General features: G+C 44.4%; 1 protein-coding gene and 1 pseudogene across 1 annotated transcript; one reads left to right on the top strand and one right to left on the bottom strand.

Moving 5' to 3' along the window:
• The first annotated feature begins 652 nt into the window (after positions 1-652).
• NUDC (nudC nuclear distribution protein) lies at positions 653-16966 on the top strand. The gene is made up of 9 exons (XM_006883474.1): positions 653-851; positions 3592-3669; positions 14123-14326; positions 14419-14484; positions 15143-15265; positions 15359-15553; positions 16222-16305; positions 16397-16515; positions 16915-16966. Exons 1-9 carry the CDS (start codon positions 771-773, stop codon positions 16964-16966), a joined length of 1002 nt encoding a protein of 333 aa, XP_006883536.1. The 5' UTR covers positions 653-770.
• Positions 4786-6400, bottom strand: LOC102845927 (annotated as a pseudogene).
• Positions 16967-17557: the final 591 nt, after the last annotated feature.

The raw sequence follows: 17557 nt of genomic DNA, 5'->3' as shown, positions 1-17557 counted from the left end.
TACACAGCAACACAACAAATGAAAGAGAGGAAGACCCTCAAGGAGATGGATTGATACATTAACTGCAGCAATAGGTGTAAGCATAGGGCAGAATCTGGCAGTTTTTTTGGTCATGTTGTACAAATGGGTTGTTTTGAGTTAGTCTACTGAACGGCACCAAGCTAGAACAGAGAAAAATGAAAATCTTGAACCTCTTATTAAAAGAAATTATTAAGGTTTTTAAGAGAGCATCAGCAAAGCTTTACAAGTGTGAGACTCGCAGGTGTTCAGTACCACCCACAATCGCCCAGGCTGCTCTAGTTATTTCCTTCTGGGCCATAATTGCCTTACAGAAGGACTCGTTCAGTGCCACTATTCTATCAGCTGAGAACAAAACAAGAATAAAGTTTATTTCTTTTTAACTTTCCACCAGTTTTGCGCCTCACTTCTTTCTGGAAGGCTCCACGGCATCTGGTGACCATAGTAACTCACATCAAACTCTAGAGCCTCTTTGGTTCCGCCCACACTGCTTAGACGTGCTCGTTGATTGGCTCATAAAGCTGGCCAATGATCGGTGAAGCGGGCTGTTAGCCGCTCGGCCAATGGCCGAGGGTGCGGAGGAAGGCAGGAAAGGAAGGGAAGAAGGCGGGCCTGGGAGGTACGGCACGTGCGTATTTCCTGCTCCGCTGCGGAAGGCGTACTGGAGCCGTTGGATCCGACGAGACCCCAGGGAACAGAGCGCTGGGCGCAAGTGCAGAGCACAGATTTCTAAGCGGAAAAAGGCCGACGCTATGGGTGGGGAACAGGAGGATGAGCGGTTCGACGGCATGTTGCTGGCCATGGCGCAACAGCACGAGGGCGGCGTGCAGGAGGTAACCGTGCGCGCGGTTTCAGCTGGGCTTGGTCCAGCGCCACCCGCCCGTCCAGGGGTCTCAGTGGCCACGTTCTCTCATTCCTCTGCCTCGGAGAACTGCGAGCCCCACTCATAGGCCTCGTGGGCGCCTGGGTTCCCCCTACGTTCTCACTTCTCTTCAGCTTCCGGTCTGACCTCCCAGTCGCGGTGTCTCATTTCGTTTTACTTTTGTCAATCCCAGCCCCCAGACGTCTTTCAGTAACTTATAACCAACAACTGTGGAATCCGTGAACGCCGCGCTAGACATCATCCCACCAGAGCCTTATCTCTCACATAGGGCCTTGGTCTCACATTTGTTTCCATCCCCGTCAACCACAAGTGGTCCCTCCTGGAGATCTTCCTTTAAGATGAGCCATTGCAAATACTGTGTGCTTGCAAATATTGTGTGGGTGGAGTGATGATTTTTCACTTTGTAGGCTGTGAATGGAAAGTGTAGGAGTCGTGTGTTAATAGCTGATTTCCACTATCTGGGAGACTGTGGGCCTTCTCACCTTTCCAAGCTTCAATTTTTTCTTAGCCCTTGAAGTTGTGCGATAAATCTGTTTTCTCGAATCACAGGAGAGTGATGTCTTGAAGGAAGGAATTCTAAGGAGTTAGGCTTGTTCATTCTGTATTTACTGGGTGAGTAATACGTGCTAGACATAACTCTGGGCTGGATTCTGGGGGTACGGAGATGAGCAGAAATTTTATTTCATCCTGATGACGCTTATTTGTTTGGTTTTTTTTTTTTTAAATCATGATCATACTGAGTGACCACCCACTGTAACACATAGTATGTGAGTGGTAAGGATCAGTGAAAATAGATTCTGGAGTATGATTTTTGTAACTGAATCATGGAAAGTTAGAGGTAGAATAATTAACCCAACCCAGTTAATTACTGGTGAGTTCCTTCTGTTATATCTTGATTCCTTGAAAGGGACATCATGCTTCCAAAGGTAGAGGATCAGGGAACGAGAGAAAGACCCTAAGCAAGATGGAGTGACACAGTGACTGCAGCATTGAGCCCAAGTGTGTCAGAGATGATGAGGATAGTACGGGCTCTGGGTTTTGGATCTTTTGTTACATAGAGTTCCTATGAGTTGTACTTGACTGATGTTATCTAACAACAACAAATCTTTATGCGAAGAGACTGCAGAGTTCTAATAGGTTGTCAAAATCAGTCTAGCTCTTTTCACTTTAGAAATGAAAACTGGATCCTCAAGAAACTCCAGAGCCCATGAGATCAGACTATGGTCCGTTGTGCCTCTCACAGCCCATTACTATTTCTTTGCCTCATTAGGGACACATTTTCATTTAGCTCTGTGGTTCTACCCCTGTGCCTGCTGTGATCAAATGCTCCCCAGTCCTTTGAGGTGGGGAAGGTGCTATTAGTTTGCAAGTGTGACAAGGTGCCTCCTTCCTCTGTTTCTCCTAAATTGTCAATAAAATCGCTATTTGGGAGTAAGCTCATTTTGAGTGAATTAAAAGCATGGATGTTCAATGGCATCAAGTCAGAACCAACTCATAACAGACCCTACTCTGGGTTTTTAGAGACTGTAAATTGCAGGAGGGAGATTGCCTTTTCCCCTCTGAACAACTGGTGGATTCAAACTACCTGCCTTTGAGATGGCAGCACATTTCCATACCTGTTAGACTATCGAGTTTTCTAAAGCGTGCATAGAAATTTCAGTTTCTGTCAAAACTTGATAAATTCTAGCATCAGACTTAGAACCCTTAGACAGATGAGTTGGGTGTGTTCATGTTTACTCTGCATCATTACTACATCTCTTCATTTGGCAAATAGTTACTGAACTCGTTATGTTACTGAGCACTGGGGATGTAAATTAGAGAAGTTCATAGTTTTTGCTGTTGTTAGTTCATTCTCTGGCTAAGGGCTTTCCATTCATTACCTCTTTTGGTCTTCACAGAGTCCTTAGAAATAGGTCCTATAACTGTTCTCATTTTACAAAGTTAAGAAACGTCCCAGGGTCAATCACTTGAAAAATATTCTGCTCTTAAACACTCAGCTACCTGATCTTCTTTGAAGTGGCTTCTTTTGCTCCCTTCCTTCTTGTTCTGCCATGGTAGCTCAGTCAGTGCTACTCTGGTTGGTTTTTTACTTTGTAGAGAGGAAAGCTAGGCCCTCCCTGGTGTTTCAAGCACTGGATATAGAAGATGAATGATCCACATCCTCAAGCTGCATATAGCACTTTAAAGAATGTGAACACATGAGGTTAGAACTAGTCTAGATAAAGTCAAATCAAACTTCATCGTGGGAATGGACTGAGGGACTTGAAAGAAAGAGATGTCTCAGTTGAAGAGCTCTAAGGTAAGAATAGTTCCAAGTTCTCTCCTAGACTAAAGAGACTGATTACTGGTCAGTGGAGGGCCTCCCAGCATGGCATCTCCATGTTGTTAGGTGCCATCGAGTCAACGGTGACTTACAGTGACCTTATGAATAACAGATCTGAACCTTACCCTGTCTGGTGCCGTCCTCAACATCTCTGATGTACTTGAGCCCGCTTAATTTAGTCATTGTGTCACTTCCATCTTGTTGAGGAGCTTTCTTTTCCTTTGACCCTCCACCTTTCCCAGCATGATGTCTTTTTTCCAAGGACCGACCCCTCCTGACAACATGCCCAGAATATATGAGATAAAGCTTCACCATCCTTGCTCTACACACAGCATCTCCACAGCTTTAGTTTTTTACTCTTTTTCAGCTTGTGAATACCTTCTTCAGCTTCCTTCGACGAAAAACAGACTTCTTCATTGGAGGTGAAGAAGGCATGGCCGAGAAGGTGAGTACTGGGGGCTAGTGCTCTTTGGCCAGCTTTCATACCAAGGGCAAGGAGTGAGGGAAGGGAAGCAAGCTGTCACTTACTGATGCTTCACAATGAGCCAGGTGTTTTATCTACCTGATTTTATATGATCCTTGCACTTTGGTAAAAGGGATTGGTATTAATATCCTATTTTTACAAATGAAGACTTTTTTTTTTTAAGTTTTCCAAATAATTTTATTGAAAAGTGCCAAGTATGAATAGCACAAGTGTATGTACGGGGAGGAAGGGGGGAAAATCATATGTACAATAATTTTTTTAAAAGTGAAGGTTAATCTTGGGAGATATCAATTCCCCTCCCCGCCCCCTCAAGACTTCCAGCATTTCTGTAATAGTTAAGCCTCTGCTAACTCGTTGTTGCTGTTACATGCTGTCAAGTCGCCTGCAACTCTTCACGACCCTATGTATGATGACCCTAAGCCCTGCTCTATCCTGTGCCAGTTTGTCTTCAACACACCTACCCCATTACCTCAGTCACTGAATCAGTCCATGTCATCGAGGGTCTCTCTCTCCTGTGCTGTCCCTCCACACTCTCAAGCATGACGTCCTTCTCCAAGGATTGATCCCACCTTGCAACATGTCCATGGTATGTCAGATGAAGTTTCAGAATTCTTGCCTCCAAGGAGCAGGCTGGTTTCGCTTTCTCCAAGACAAATCTGTCTGTTCTCTTAGCAGTCCATGGTATGTATATTCAACACTCTTCTCCAGCACCACAGCCCAAAGGCATCAATTCTCCTTCTGTCATCCCTAGGCATTGTCCAGCTCTCTGATGCACAGCAAGTGATTGCAAAGACCATGACCTGTATCAGGTGCACCATACTCTCCAGACCGACATTGTTGCTCTTCAGTACTTTGGAGAGGTCTCTGACAGCAGACTTTCCTAATGCAATTCATCCTTTAATTTCCTGGCTGCTGGTGTAACCTAACATTAAAAAAAAAATAAAAGAACTTCTGGGAGAAAAAAACAAACCAAAAGAAGAACCAAACCTAACAGATAAAAAAAGCAACCTCAAAACAAGAAACAGCAAAAGCAAAAGTTGTTTTTCTGCTCTAATGGGAGTCTTCTTGGAAACCTAATTACAAGGCATACTGAGCAGTGGAGAAATATAACTCCAGTGTGTATGGATATGGCCCGTTTGGATTTTTCATCTGGTTCAGGAATCTCAGTGTCTTCAGGGCATCACTCTTGGATTCCCACTCCAGCAGCCCAGAGGAGCTGTGTTCACTTTTGCCTGAGAACACTTTCATAGAAGATGGCCCCATTCACTCCTAGCTCGTCACAGATCTCAAAGAAATTCTCCTCAGTCACCTTCAGGGGAGCGTTGAAGAAATGCAGCACGTTTCTTGGGTGCTGGATACAGTTCTTTTCTGCCTTCTCCAGGGTGGAAAATCTATTGTTTCTTGAGCCATTAAAGTCTTTGTAACTGCAAGACCTGTCTTCTTGCCTGTATGACCAGGCATGATGGCTGGTTGTTTAGAGACACCGATACTCAGCCTCTGCCCAAACATGAAGTTATCATTGAGGTGGATGATGACCCGTTCCATGGCATAGCCATCAGCCATTTCTACCATGGCAGCCCCTGGCTGGCTTTTCATGAATTTCACCTTCTCCACATTGCCATACAAGCAGAAGACATTGAAGATGCCATCACAGTTCATCTTTTACTGATCCAAGCCATAGACCATGAGCACAGGGCTGGTTGCATGGGGACCATAATCTAGTGGTGGTGGAGGGAGTGGGGAATGCCCATATAGGGGGCCATAACGGCTTGGGCCCTGATGGTGATCCCGTCACTGATGGGCTCATCTGTCTCCCTTTGTAGTGAGGTGAGGGGAGAGATGTAGCCCTCATGATGATAATGGCTATGGTACCCACCATGGGGCCCTCCATATTCTGCAGGGTGATTGCCTAGGAGTAGGGGCTATCTCTGGCATTTGTTAGGTTGCTGCTAGGGTTTGCTTGTCCACTGAGGTTGGGGTTTGTGTAATCCCAAGTATCCTGATAAGTTTCGGAGACATTCAAGTTTGTAGGCTTTGCATACTCCTGATCTTCGGAGTGCAACAGCCAAAATAGATGTCAGCCCCATAGAGTGAGGCCTTGGCCTGCTGTGCACTTTGTACAGAGTCAAACTCCACCATGGCCTGGACATTATTATTCCAGAAAATGATGATTCTCTGGACAGGTCCACAAGGGTTACAAGATAGTGTAAAGAACATCCATGGTCAAGGAGTAGATTGGATTTAGGATGATAAAGAGCAGTACCTTGTTCACACTCCAAGAGTCATCTGAATCCCCAGGACAAGAGATCTTCCGGCTGGTAGAGTAACTGACAAAAGCTGGGTGACCAGCAATGTAGATTTGGTTGTCAGCCATATAGTTCACTGCATTGCAAGCCCCCAGCCCATCTTCAAACTCCACCAGCGCCTGTCTCTTTTTAGGCATTACCACCACATGACTGATGGGTCCAAATTCCTGAAAAGCCTCCATGAGGTCAGCCTCCACCATGCCATCAATCAGTCCCCTGGTGTGAACAACTGGCCAGGCAGGACTTTTATGCAGATCATTGTAATTCTCCCCCGCCACTTGCCACCCTGGAGCCTACTCCGCTGCCATAGTTGCCGCCGCCACCACCACCACCAGCTGATTGCTAGTGTTGTCAGTCTTGAGCCATTTAGGTGCCCGGCTGCCACTGCTGCCCACCGCTGCCAGCTTCACCATTGTACCTGCCTGCTGCTGCTGCTCCACTGGTTGCTGCCCAAATGAAGAAATTGATTCTGTGATCTTCTGCAAGATAAAAATGTGCATTTCTTAGAAGACAGACACATTTCAGGCTGACAAAAATGAGAACATTGCTGGTAGAAGTCAGTTGTAAATAGCTTTTTTTTTTTAAAAAAAATTTTTTTGTAAATAGCTTTTAAAAACTATTATTATACTTAAAACACAACATGGGGGAGCCTGGAGGATATTATGTTAGTGAATATGTATCAGTCACAAAAGGACAAATGCTGCATAACACCACTGTTATAAAATAGGAAAGACATTGGGGGAGACTGGGAGAGAATTAGGAAGGAATGGATAGATCATGAACACTGCAGTAGAACAGATGAGTGGAAGCTGTCCAAAGGGAATATGTGATTAGGCATTATAAGAACAATCTGGAACAAGGGGTGTATTGCGGGATGGGTTGAGGGAGGGGAGAAGGGGAAGAAAATGTACAACAATTAATAAAAAAAAAGTATGTGTTTTGAAAGCCACCCCCCCCCCTTTTATTATAGAATATTGCAAATACAACCTAAGGTAGAGAATCCAGTCCTCTACTATTTATGTAACTTGTTCCTTGACTGTAACAGTCATTTACTTGGGGCTATTTTCCTTCAGATTGTTTGGAAGCAAATCAAGCATATCTTTGGGTTTGTAAATATTTGTGAATATCTTGAAAGTTTTTCTTTCTTTTTAACATAGCACCATGATAGATGGAGAAGATTGAGATTGTTAACAATTACAGCTATTACAGCTTGCTTGGCTCCACAGTCTACACTTTTTTTTAATTTTTATTTTAGTTTATTATTTTTTGTGCATGTACCGTCAAATCAGATCTGACTGGTACAGGAGGAAATTGTCCCTCCTTCTCCGGCAGAGCATCTGGTGGATTTGAACCGTGTACCTTTGGGATTGCAGTACAGCTTTTTGCCACTAGGCCACCAGAGCTCCAATCTACACATTTGGCACCAGCAGTTAGGAAATCAAAAGGTGAATTGCATTGGGAAAATCTGCTGTCAGGGACCTCTTCAGAGTACTGAGAAGCAACAGTGTCAGTCTAGAGACTAAAGTGAGCCTGATAACAGGCCAGACTCTTTGCATTTACTTACTATGGATCAGAGATCTGGACAGTGACTAATGATGACAGAAGAAGAATTGATGCCTTTGAGTTGTGCTGGAGAAGAATCTTGAACATACTGTGAGCCACCAAGAACACAAATAGGTTTGTCTTGGAGTGGGTGAAACCAAGTTTCTCCTTAGAGGCTAGGATTTTAAAGCTCAGTCTCATACTTCGGACACGTGGCCAGGAGAGACCGGTCTTTGGAGAAGGACATCATGCTTGAAAGGGTAGAGGGACAGTGCAGGAAAGGAAGGCGTCAGATGAGATGGATTGATATAGTAACTGGGGCAATGGGGGTAGGTGTGTCGGAATCAGTGAGACTGGCTCAAGACAGGGCAGACTTCAGAGCTGTTGTACAAAGGGTTACTATGAGTCGTGGGCAACTTGACAGCACACAACGCTATTATAATTAAACAAGTTCATGTTGAGTCCTCTGATTCAGGGCAATTCTCTGAGTAGAACTCTACAGAGTTTTCAATGGTTGATTTTTTTTTTTAAATTTTTTTTTGAGAGATAGATTTCCAGGACTTTAGTTGTTTCCTTTTAGTTAACAGCAAAGCATATTGACCATTTTCACAACCCAGAGACCCTTTCTAAAAAGAAATTATTATTAGATGCTGTCAAGTTGAGAATGACCCATCGTGACCTTAAGAATAACAGATCTGAACCCTATTCTGTGCCATCCTCACACTTCTGACACATTAGAGTCCATGCGACAGTTACCATGTCATTCTACCTGTTGAGGGATCTTGATTTCCTTCACTGATCCTCTTACTTTTCCAAGCATCTTTCCCTCTCCAAGGAATAGCCCTTCCTAGCAACATGCCAGAAGTATGTGAGGCAAAGCCTCATCATCTTTACCTCTAAGGAGCTCTCTGGCTGCACCCTCTCTAAAACATTTGTTTGTTCTTTCGGTTATCCATGATATGTTCCTCTCCAACACCGCAGCTCAAAGGCATCAATTCTTACTCAACAAAAGGACTAAAAGAAACAGGAAATAGTAATTTCTTAAATACCATCAGATAAACTCAGGATTTACATTTCTTCTAATATATTTGTTTACCTTTTTTGAAAACCACCTTCTTGCTAGGTGCTTCTGGCTAGGCTCCCACTCATAGTTGCCTCTGTCCTGCACCATCCTTGGAGTCTTTTCTGGGCTTAACTGTTGAAGTTGTAGTGTCCGTCCGTCTCGTTGAGGTTTTAATGACTGATATATACCTTCTTTGGGGAAATGTCTGTGCAATTCATTTGTAAGAGACTTTTCTACTTGAATTATTTGTCTTTTTTATAAGAGTTTTTAAATACTTTAAATATAAATTCATTACCAGATAATATTGTTTAAAAAGACTTCCATTCTGTGGATTGCCTTTTTATTTTCTTTAATTTTTTAAAAAATTTATACTAGGTTAGTTATAAAACTTGAAATACATTGTGTTTTAGACCAGATTCTTTGAATTTGCCTCACCCCACCTGCCTTTTTACTTTCCTAATGACATCTGTTGTTGTTGTGTGATCTCAAATCAGATCTGACTGGCACAGGAGATTTCCCCTCCTCCAGCAGAGCATCTGGTAGATTTGAACCATTTACTTTATTAATGATACCTTACTGGAACAATTTTTTTTATCAGTTTGCTTACAAAAGTTCATATACATTGTGTTTCACATTATTTCTCATTCATATTGTATTTCATACAATCATTCTCATGCTTTATGGTTTTGTGGGGTTTTTTAGGGTTTCCAATCATTGTTCCACTTTTCTCCCTGCCCCCCAATTCACTCTTCTCCTTGAAAAGTAAAAGAAAAACTCTTTCATTGTTATGCAGTCCCTCCTTCCAAGTCCACTCCACTGTGCAGCCTTCATTCTGGACTCCTGTCATGACAATAATACCCAATCATATATCCCTTTTAAACAGTTCTCTCCCTCATCTATTTCAATGCAGTATAAATTATTTATCCCCTCTTCCTCAGTCTTCCCTCAACCCCGATGTCAGTCCCATTTTACAACAGTGGCCCTATGCAATATTTGTCATTTTGTGACAGATATTTCAGTCAGCATAATGTCCTCCAGGGTCATCCATTTTGCATAATATTTCGTGAGTTCCTTGTTTTTCAACGTGGCATAGTATTCCATTGTGAGAATATACCAGAGCTTCTCTATCCACTTGTTTGTTGATGGGCACTTGGGTTGTTTCCACCTCTTTGCTATTGCAAACAAAGCCGCAATAAACATGGGTGTGCATATATCTGCTTGGGTGGTGGTTATGGTTTCTTTAAGGTAAATTCCCAGTAGTGGAATTGCTGAGTTAAATGGTATTTCTATTTGCAGCTTTTTGAGAAAGCTCCATACAGCCTTCCATAGTGGTTGCACTGTTTTACACTCAAACCAACAGTGAATGAGGGTTCCAGTTTTTCCACAACCTCATCAGCATTTGATGTTTGCTGTTCTGTTAAATTTTGCTATTCTTACTGTGGTGAGATGATTATCTCATAGTTGTTTTTCTCATGCATTATGTTTTATAAAATTAGTCACCATTGGACCTTGCCCATCATTACCCTGTCTTTACCTGGATCCTTCACATTTCCTTCTTCCCTTTCACCCTACCCACCACATTTTGCAACCCTGTGGTTTTGTCCCTACCCATCCTCACCCCTCTGTTCCCACTCCTTCCCCCGTTGGGTTCTTATACATGTTTTACTAGTTACCCTTCTATTTTTACAATAATGGACTTACACAGTATTTGTCTTTATGAAACTGAGTTAATTAACTCAACATAATGCTTTCCAGTCTCTCCCAAATTATGTAGTATTTTCAAAATCATTGCTCCTGAGCGCTGCGTAGAATTCCATTGTGTGACTGTACCACAATTTCTTAATCCATTCAGTTGTGGTTGGACATTTGGGCTGTTTCCATGTTCATGCAGTGGGGAATAATGCTGCTATGACCATTGGTGTACAAATCTCGGTTTGTGTCTCTGATCTAATTTCCTTGGGATATATTCCTAGTAGTGTAATAATTGGGTCATACAGAGTTTCTATGTTGAATGTTTTGAGGAAACGTTGAACTGTCTTCGAGAGTGATTTTATCATTTTACAATCCCACAAACAGTGTATGAGAGTTCCCACCTGCACATCCTCTCCAACATTTTTTACTTGCTGCCCTACTAAACTTTGATACTGCTGCTGGGGTGAGATGGTATCTCATTGTGGTTTTGATTTGTATCTCTCTTACTTCCAGTGATTTTGAGCATTTTTTCATGTGCCTGTTGGCCATCTGAATGTCCAGTTTGACTCTTGATACTAGTATGGGACTCCACACTAGTGTGGAGCCATGCCTCATTCCTTGAATTGCTTCCTCAACTTTGATAAAGCCTTCTGCATAATTAGCTTTCTATTTTTGTTATGTCTTACTGCACTTCCGAGGCCCCCTTTTCCTATTTTTAGGTGAATCTGCTTTCTGTGTGTGTGTGTGCGTGCACGCACACACACTCACTACTCTGCTCTCTCAGAAGAAGATACTTACAGGCTTATGTGTCATTGACATACAGCATCATTTTAGTGGAACATTTAGATTTTCTACTGTGGACATCTTAGTTTTCTGGTGGATTAGCATTTTCTTAGGAGAGTCTTACCAGATTTCTCCTCCAGAAGGTTTGAGGTACTCAGGAAGTAACAAAAATACATGAGGTAAGGATCTTACTTTAAAGGGCAAACAAGTATGCCCCAGACAATTATAATTGAAGGAAGAAAGTATAAGAGGAGGTGAGGTGAAATTCTGTAGAAGTTCACAAGAAAGAGAGGGCACTTATTTGGCTACTTACTGATGGTTCTGCTGGAGGCGTAACACCTACGAGAGAGGAACCGGCATGGCAGAGGGCAAGAATAGCAAGAGTATCTTTTATCTGTGATGGATTGGTACCAGATTAGTGTTCACTGTTAACTTTCTAGTCTCTCCATAGGCACTTGGATGAATGAATGTCTCTTTCTGAGATGGAAATCACAGGAATAGGACAGAGTGGCTTGAGGGGGCTGCTTGTGGGTCAGCAGATCCGAGTTGACCCTGAAGTTCCTAGCAGTGGTCGTCATTGATAATCCTTTTCGTTGTAGCGTTGTGCCCTTTTTTTATCTGTGCCTTAGAGGCAGGCCTGCATATTCTTACCATCACCCCACCTTAAACATCCCCATAGCTGATAACTCATTAGTCTTATTTTCTCATGACCTCATGTCAGCAGAAGCTTGCACAGTAATGAGGTTAAGTTCTGTGCGCATCACTCAGCCTGATTTATCAACATGGGGTTATGAATTCCTCTGATAGAGAGGAGAAACTGCCAAAGTTAACGATTATTTATTGGGAGATTTCCCCTCCTTCTGCCCCACTCTACCACCTCGGAAGGTTCAGAATCTGTGGGACAGCTAATTCCTGCTCATGGCCTTTCAGAGTCAGCTTAAACTCCTCCTCAGCAAGGTGTCCCTACCAGGCTGGTGAGAACTTTGCTTTGCTTCTCAGTGCCCCAGCCTGGGTCATGGGAAGCCTGACATTCCCACTTTGAAGCCTGTCTTCTAGAGCAGGTTTCCTCTCTGCTGTCCCACCTGGCTCACTGGTTGTTCTCAATGATGTGCCTCATCACAGACACTTCACCATGACACACTGCTGATTGCTACTTATTAAGTGAGCTACCTAGACCACCAGGAGTCACCACCTGGGACAGGGTCTGAGACGAGAATGGTCCTGACTGCCTCATGGCTCAGATTTGTCCACATCTAACCTCATAGCTAATCTCCAGGAATTAGGAAGGAACTGAACAGATAGGATGAGACTTGACTTCCTAAATGTAGAAGAAGGGAGGGCCCTACTCCCATCTCTCCTGGGCTGCTGGTTGGCAAAGGGCCTGAATTCAAAGTGTCTTCTATTAGGGAGTTGGAGCCAAGGCCATTTGGTGTACCAGTCCCACTGCAATGAACTGATTCTGTTCACATCAGAATGACATTAGCAGGCTTGTTCCTCTCACTCACCATTTTGCTTATTCATATAATTTGAGGAGTTAGGGTTGATGGAGGAATTGACATCAGACAAGTGAGAATCCATAGAGGATTGGGCAAAACCCTGGTATGGGAGACCATAGGCAGCTCCTGTGACCCTAGGCCACGAAGGTAACCTTAGAATCATAAAGGTAGAAATAACAGACCAGGAACTCCAACCTGTGATTCTTTGTGTGAGGATTGGCTTGGTTTAAGCAGCAAGGTGGAGAAGTTGTCTCCCATTTTATTGTTAAGGCAGATAAATAATTTGTTCCTGCCCCTTACCAGGCGGGCAAGAGGTGCAAACACTTTCTGTGGCTGGGATATGGCAAGGACTATGTTAGGCTTCACATTTCTCAAATTTCCTAGAGTTTCTGGAGGCATGTTATTTGGGAAATGGATGCCACTCCTGCTGAACTTTGATAAATGTCGAAAGTTTTGTAGAGAGGCTTCAGGCCTTTTGTACATAGGGTCACTGTGAGTCATGCTCGACTCAGAGGCAATCAACAACAACAATGTAAGCCTCATGACAGATGGTATCACATTTGACTCTCATGACAGATGAGGAAACCAAGGTTTAGAGACAGTTTCTAATGTCCAAGTTCATACAGTCACATAGTGAGAGGACTTGATGGCAGCGAGGCCAGCTAACAAGATACAGAGAATTAGCCTGGGAAGGCTCAAAGGGAGAGAAAGAGTTTGAGGTTGTTGATTGTTAGCAAGAAGAGACAAAACTTTTCCTTCAAGAAGGCTCTGTCTAGGGAGCTCTGATGGCCTAGTGGCAAGAAGCTGTACTGCAGTCCTGAAGGTGCAGGGTTCAAATCCACCAGATGCTCCACTGGAGAAGGAGAGGCAATCTCTTTGAGTGCCAATTGGATCCAATTCGATGTTACACAAGAAAAGAAAAAAGGATCTGTTGGTTCCTTGCTGGTATGGTGATGCCAAACTTGGTGTATTACCCAACGGGTACATATAGATAAGAAAGAGCATTCAAAGGAGCAAGTCATTTTGAGCCTTAGAGCTGAGGGGAAACTTCTCATTGGGGCTGTGGCTTGAGTATGACTTGTAGCAGCTTCACGCGATACTGAGACCTTCAGAGCAGTTACTGTCTTGGTCTGATATTCCTGTAAATGAAGGACTCATTTTTACAAAAGAGGACTCTGACACTTTTAGAAGTCAAGCAGTATGCTGTTAGCTCAGTTGCAACAGAGCCTGGATTAGACTTAAGTTGTCCACCATCACTATCTGCTTCCCATTACTAGACTGTATTTGAAAAACAAATAAAAAAAGAAACAAGCAAGCAAGGGAAAAGGTGCCAATATTGTATATGTGTCTGATGTGTGTGATGATGGCCCTCTTTGCAGGTGTTCTCTTTACAACTCAGCGAGCTAGGTGTATTAACCTGAACAAATTGAGTGGAATGTTTGTGTTGGTTGGGTATGTGCGTGGTAGAGATAGGGCAGAACCTCCATGTCTTGGACCACGGTCATCCGCCCTGATGTCTTGTCCTTTCTCAGCTCATCACACAGACCTTCAACCACCATAACCAGCTGGCACAGACAGCCCGGCGGGAAAAGAGAGCCCGACAGGAGATGGAGCGGCGGGAGAAAGCAGAGCGGGCTGCCCGGCTGGCCAAGGAAGCCAAATCCGAGGCTCCTGGGCCACAGATCAAGGAGCTGACTGATGAAGAGGCAGAGAGGCTGCAGCTAGAGATTGACCAGGTAAGAGATTCCTTCCCCCAACTTCACACCACATAGACCCCTACTGACACTGGAAAGTGAGGGGTCCTCTTGCACTCTGTCCTTTGTCACAGAAAAAAGACACAGAGAATCGTGAGGACCAGCTCAAGAATGGCAGCCTTGACTCTCCTGGGAAGCAGGTGAGATGGGCAGGTGGGATTTAGCACTCAATAGGAACAGGGGAATTTCCAGTGACTCTCCAGCCTTCCTGTCTCTCTGGAGTGCCCTCGCTCTTCTTGGGTTCCAGAATCCCTCCCCATACTCTGGGATTTGAGTTAAAACAACAGCAAAATCCTAGAGATCTTAAGTTTGAGCAAGAAAGAGCTGCACAGGTACCGAGGGTGCCTGGGGTCTGTGGGCTGCGTTTCCATTTGTGGTGGCCACTCAGACTGAGTTTGAGAGTTTGCCCCTAGGGCTCTTTTTTCTTTTTCTTCTGTAACTTCTGAGCCCATCTTCTCAAGCATTTGAGATACTCATTGGCCTTCCAGAGTTTCTGGGCTAAAGCTATGAAATTTCCAACACAAAAAATTATTTGGAAGCCTGATTTTAGAATAACCCTGCTTTTTGCCACCTTAGTGGCATTGCTCTGTTACGATATTGCTAGGCTTTCTGCCTATACTCCTCATTGTAGATTTGCTGGGTCCCCTGGCTCTCTGTCACTTTATTTATCACATAGTCTCAGGTAGAGAGCAGAACCTGGAGCAGATCCCTGTCAGGTGTCTTTGATTTTGTGACTGCTTGCTAGGTAGGACTTAGTTTGTATTTTTCAAGTTGCTGAGTACCTCATGCTGTGAACAGGAAGCTGACGAGGAAGAGGACGAAGAGGAAGATGAGAAAGACAAAGGGAAACTGAAGCCCAACCTAGGCAATGGAGCAGACCTGCCCAATTACCGCTGGACCCAGACCCTATCGGAGTTGGACGTGAGTGGAAGACCATGGCTGGAGGTTCGGGAGCCTGTGTGGGGTCGTGGAAGCCTCCATAGGCCATTCTTTATTGCCTCTGTCCCAATGCAGCTGGTGGTGCCTTTTCGTGTGAACTTCCGGCTGAAGGGTAAGGACGTGGTGGTGGACATCCAGCGGCGGCACCTTCGTGTGGGGCTGAAGGGGCAACCAGCAATCATTGACGGGGAGCTCTACAATGAGGTGAAGGTGGAAGAGAGCTCATGGCTCATCGAAGATGGCAAGATGGTGACGGTGCATCTGGAGAAGGTGCGAGGGGGTGATGTCTACTGTTTCAACAGGGACCAGGCTGTGTATCGTTGGGCATTTAATCCTCTAAGTAGGACTTTTAAAGTAGATCTCTCCCCACTACACAGTTTTTTAAAAAAAAAAACCAACAAAAACCAAAACGAGGCTTCTTAGAAGTTTGCCCAAACTCCTATTTCTTGGATGAGGTGGACTTTTAAGTGTTGGAGAGTGGTAGACAAACATTCTCTAATTTCCTCCCTTCACAGTGACAACAGACCCCAGTAAATGAAGGTGTCTCTGTAAAGAGTTAAGGACCCAAGGAAAGCACCAATAGCACATGAGGCCCTTTCCCAGCCACCTGACTTTTGCTCCCCTCATTCACCTTTCTTCACCCTTGTTCTTGCAACTAATTGGAATGCCTTTCCTTGGTTTTGTTTTAATTTGGTTTACTGCTTGCTCCCTAAGACTTTTTTCCTCTTCACCAAGTTTTTGGTCACTGTCTATCTCCATGTCTTAACTCTCTCAGACATGGGGGGAAGGCAAGGCTAGGTCTCCCTCATCAGGACTCTTGCTGTCTAGCACAGACCTGCATAGGCCCCAGGTGTAGGATGTGGATGAGAGTTTGGTTCTAGAAGGGTTAGGAGAGGTGTGTAGGGCTCATACACTAGTGGTTCTCTTCTTCCTCACAGATTAACAAGATGGAGTGGTGGAGCCGCTTGGTGACCAGTGATCCAGAGATCAATACCAAGAAGATCAACCCTGAGAACTCCAAGGTGAGCCTTAACTGATTGGAAGAGCTTTAGCAGGAGGTAAAGGGCCTGAGTGGAGCCAGAGCTTCATCCATCCTTGTCTACTTGTCCCCAGCTGTCAGACCTGGACAGTGAGACTCGCAGCATGGTGGAGAAGATGATGTATGACCAGAGACAGAAGTCTATGGGGCTGCCTACCTCTGATGAGCAGAAGAAACAGGAGATTCTGAAGAAGTGAGTTATTTCAGAGATGATAATGTGGGTGGGCCCTAGGAGACAGCAATGAGTGAATCACTAGGCAGATTCAGAGCTACTCTGCCCCCTTTTGGTGTGAGCTAGCCATGGTTATGGCTTTATGGCCTTGGTTTACTTATCCTAACCACCTACTGAGGTCATTTTAAGGGCAAAGCCAACTTAGGGTAGGAAGAAAGGAGTAACAGGTGGCCACCCAGGAAAACAGGGCTGGTATTGGCCATCTTCCAGGCTTGGGGACCTGAGCCACACCCCTGGCTGGTCTGCTTGCACTCCAGGTTGCGCTGGGTCCTAGAGATTGGATTTGACTTCGGCATGGAGAAAGGGACCAGATTTGGGAGAAAATTAGGTGTCTGATTTTACCATTCTCTTTCTTCCCAGGTTTATGGATCAGCATCCAGAGATGGATTTTTCCAAGGCCAAATTTAACTAGCCTGTTTCTTCCCGTAACTCTGGGTACAGCTCCCATCTGCCCAGCTTCCCGCTTACCCTTTCTTGGGACTTTGGGGCCTTGGGCCCTGGGCAGGAATGGGACTGGCCCTTGTGCACAGATTTAGGGCATCACTGGAGAAGGGTGCAGCCTTGGGGGTCTTGTCCCCCTCTCTATTTGGCCTGTTACACATTAAAGCTATTTACCCAACCCTTCTGTGTTCTTTCCTTCCTGTATCCTTTCCCTGGGGGACAGGACTCTTGGATAGATGCTAAGGGATTGGCTTCTAGCCTGTATTGAGGCCAAACACTTGTGGTTCCAATCTGCTGGCTGTTACTTGGGAGAAAAATGGGTAGTCTCCTCCTACGTTATTAACTGCCTCTGGAAATCTGCGCAAGGGCTAGCTGTTAGTTGGTCCCAACTCGATAGTATACCACAGCAAGTCAAAGTGTGATTCAAAGCACAAGTGAGGTTTTCTGGCTACAAGGACTAGATCATGCATTAGATTCTCAAAGGACCTCATGACCCAGCAAAGTTTAAAATAGATTCTAAGATTTTTTTAATCTCCAGAGACCTTGAATGCAATCTTTCAGC

This window comes from Elephantulus edwardii, unplaced genomic scaffold, assembly GCF_000299155.1.
Source record: "Elephantulus edwardii isolate Elephantulus edwardi_28Jun2011 unplaced genomic scaffold, EleEdw1.0 scaffold00028, whole genome shotgun sequence".
Classification (NCBI taxonomy): domain Eukaryota; kingdom Metazoa; phylum Chordata; class Mammalia; order Macroscelidea; family Macroscelididae; genus Elephantulus; species Elephantulus edwardii.
Note: the sequence above shows the minus strand (reverse complement) of the source record. Positions and strands in the feature narration are given on the sequence as shown.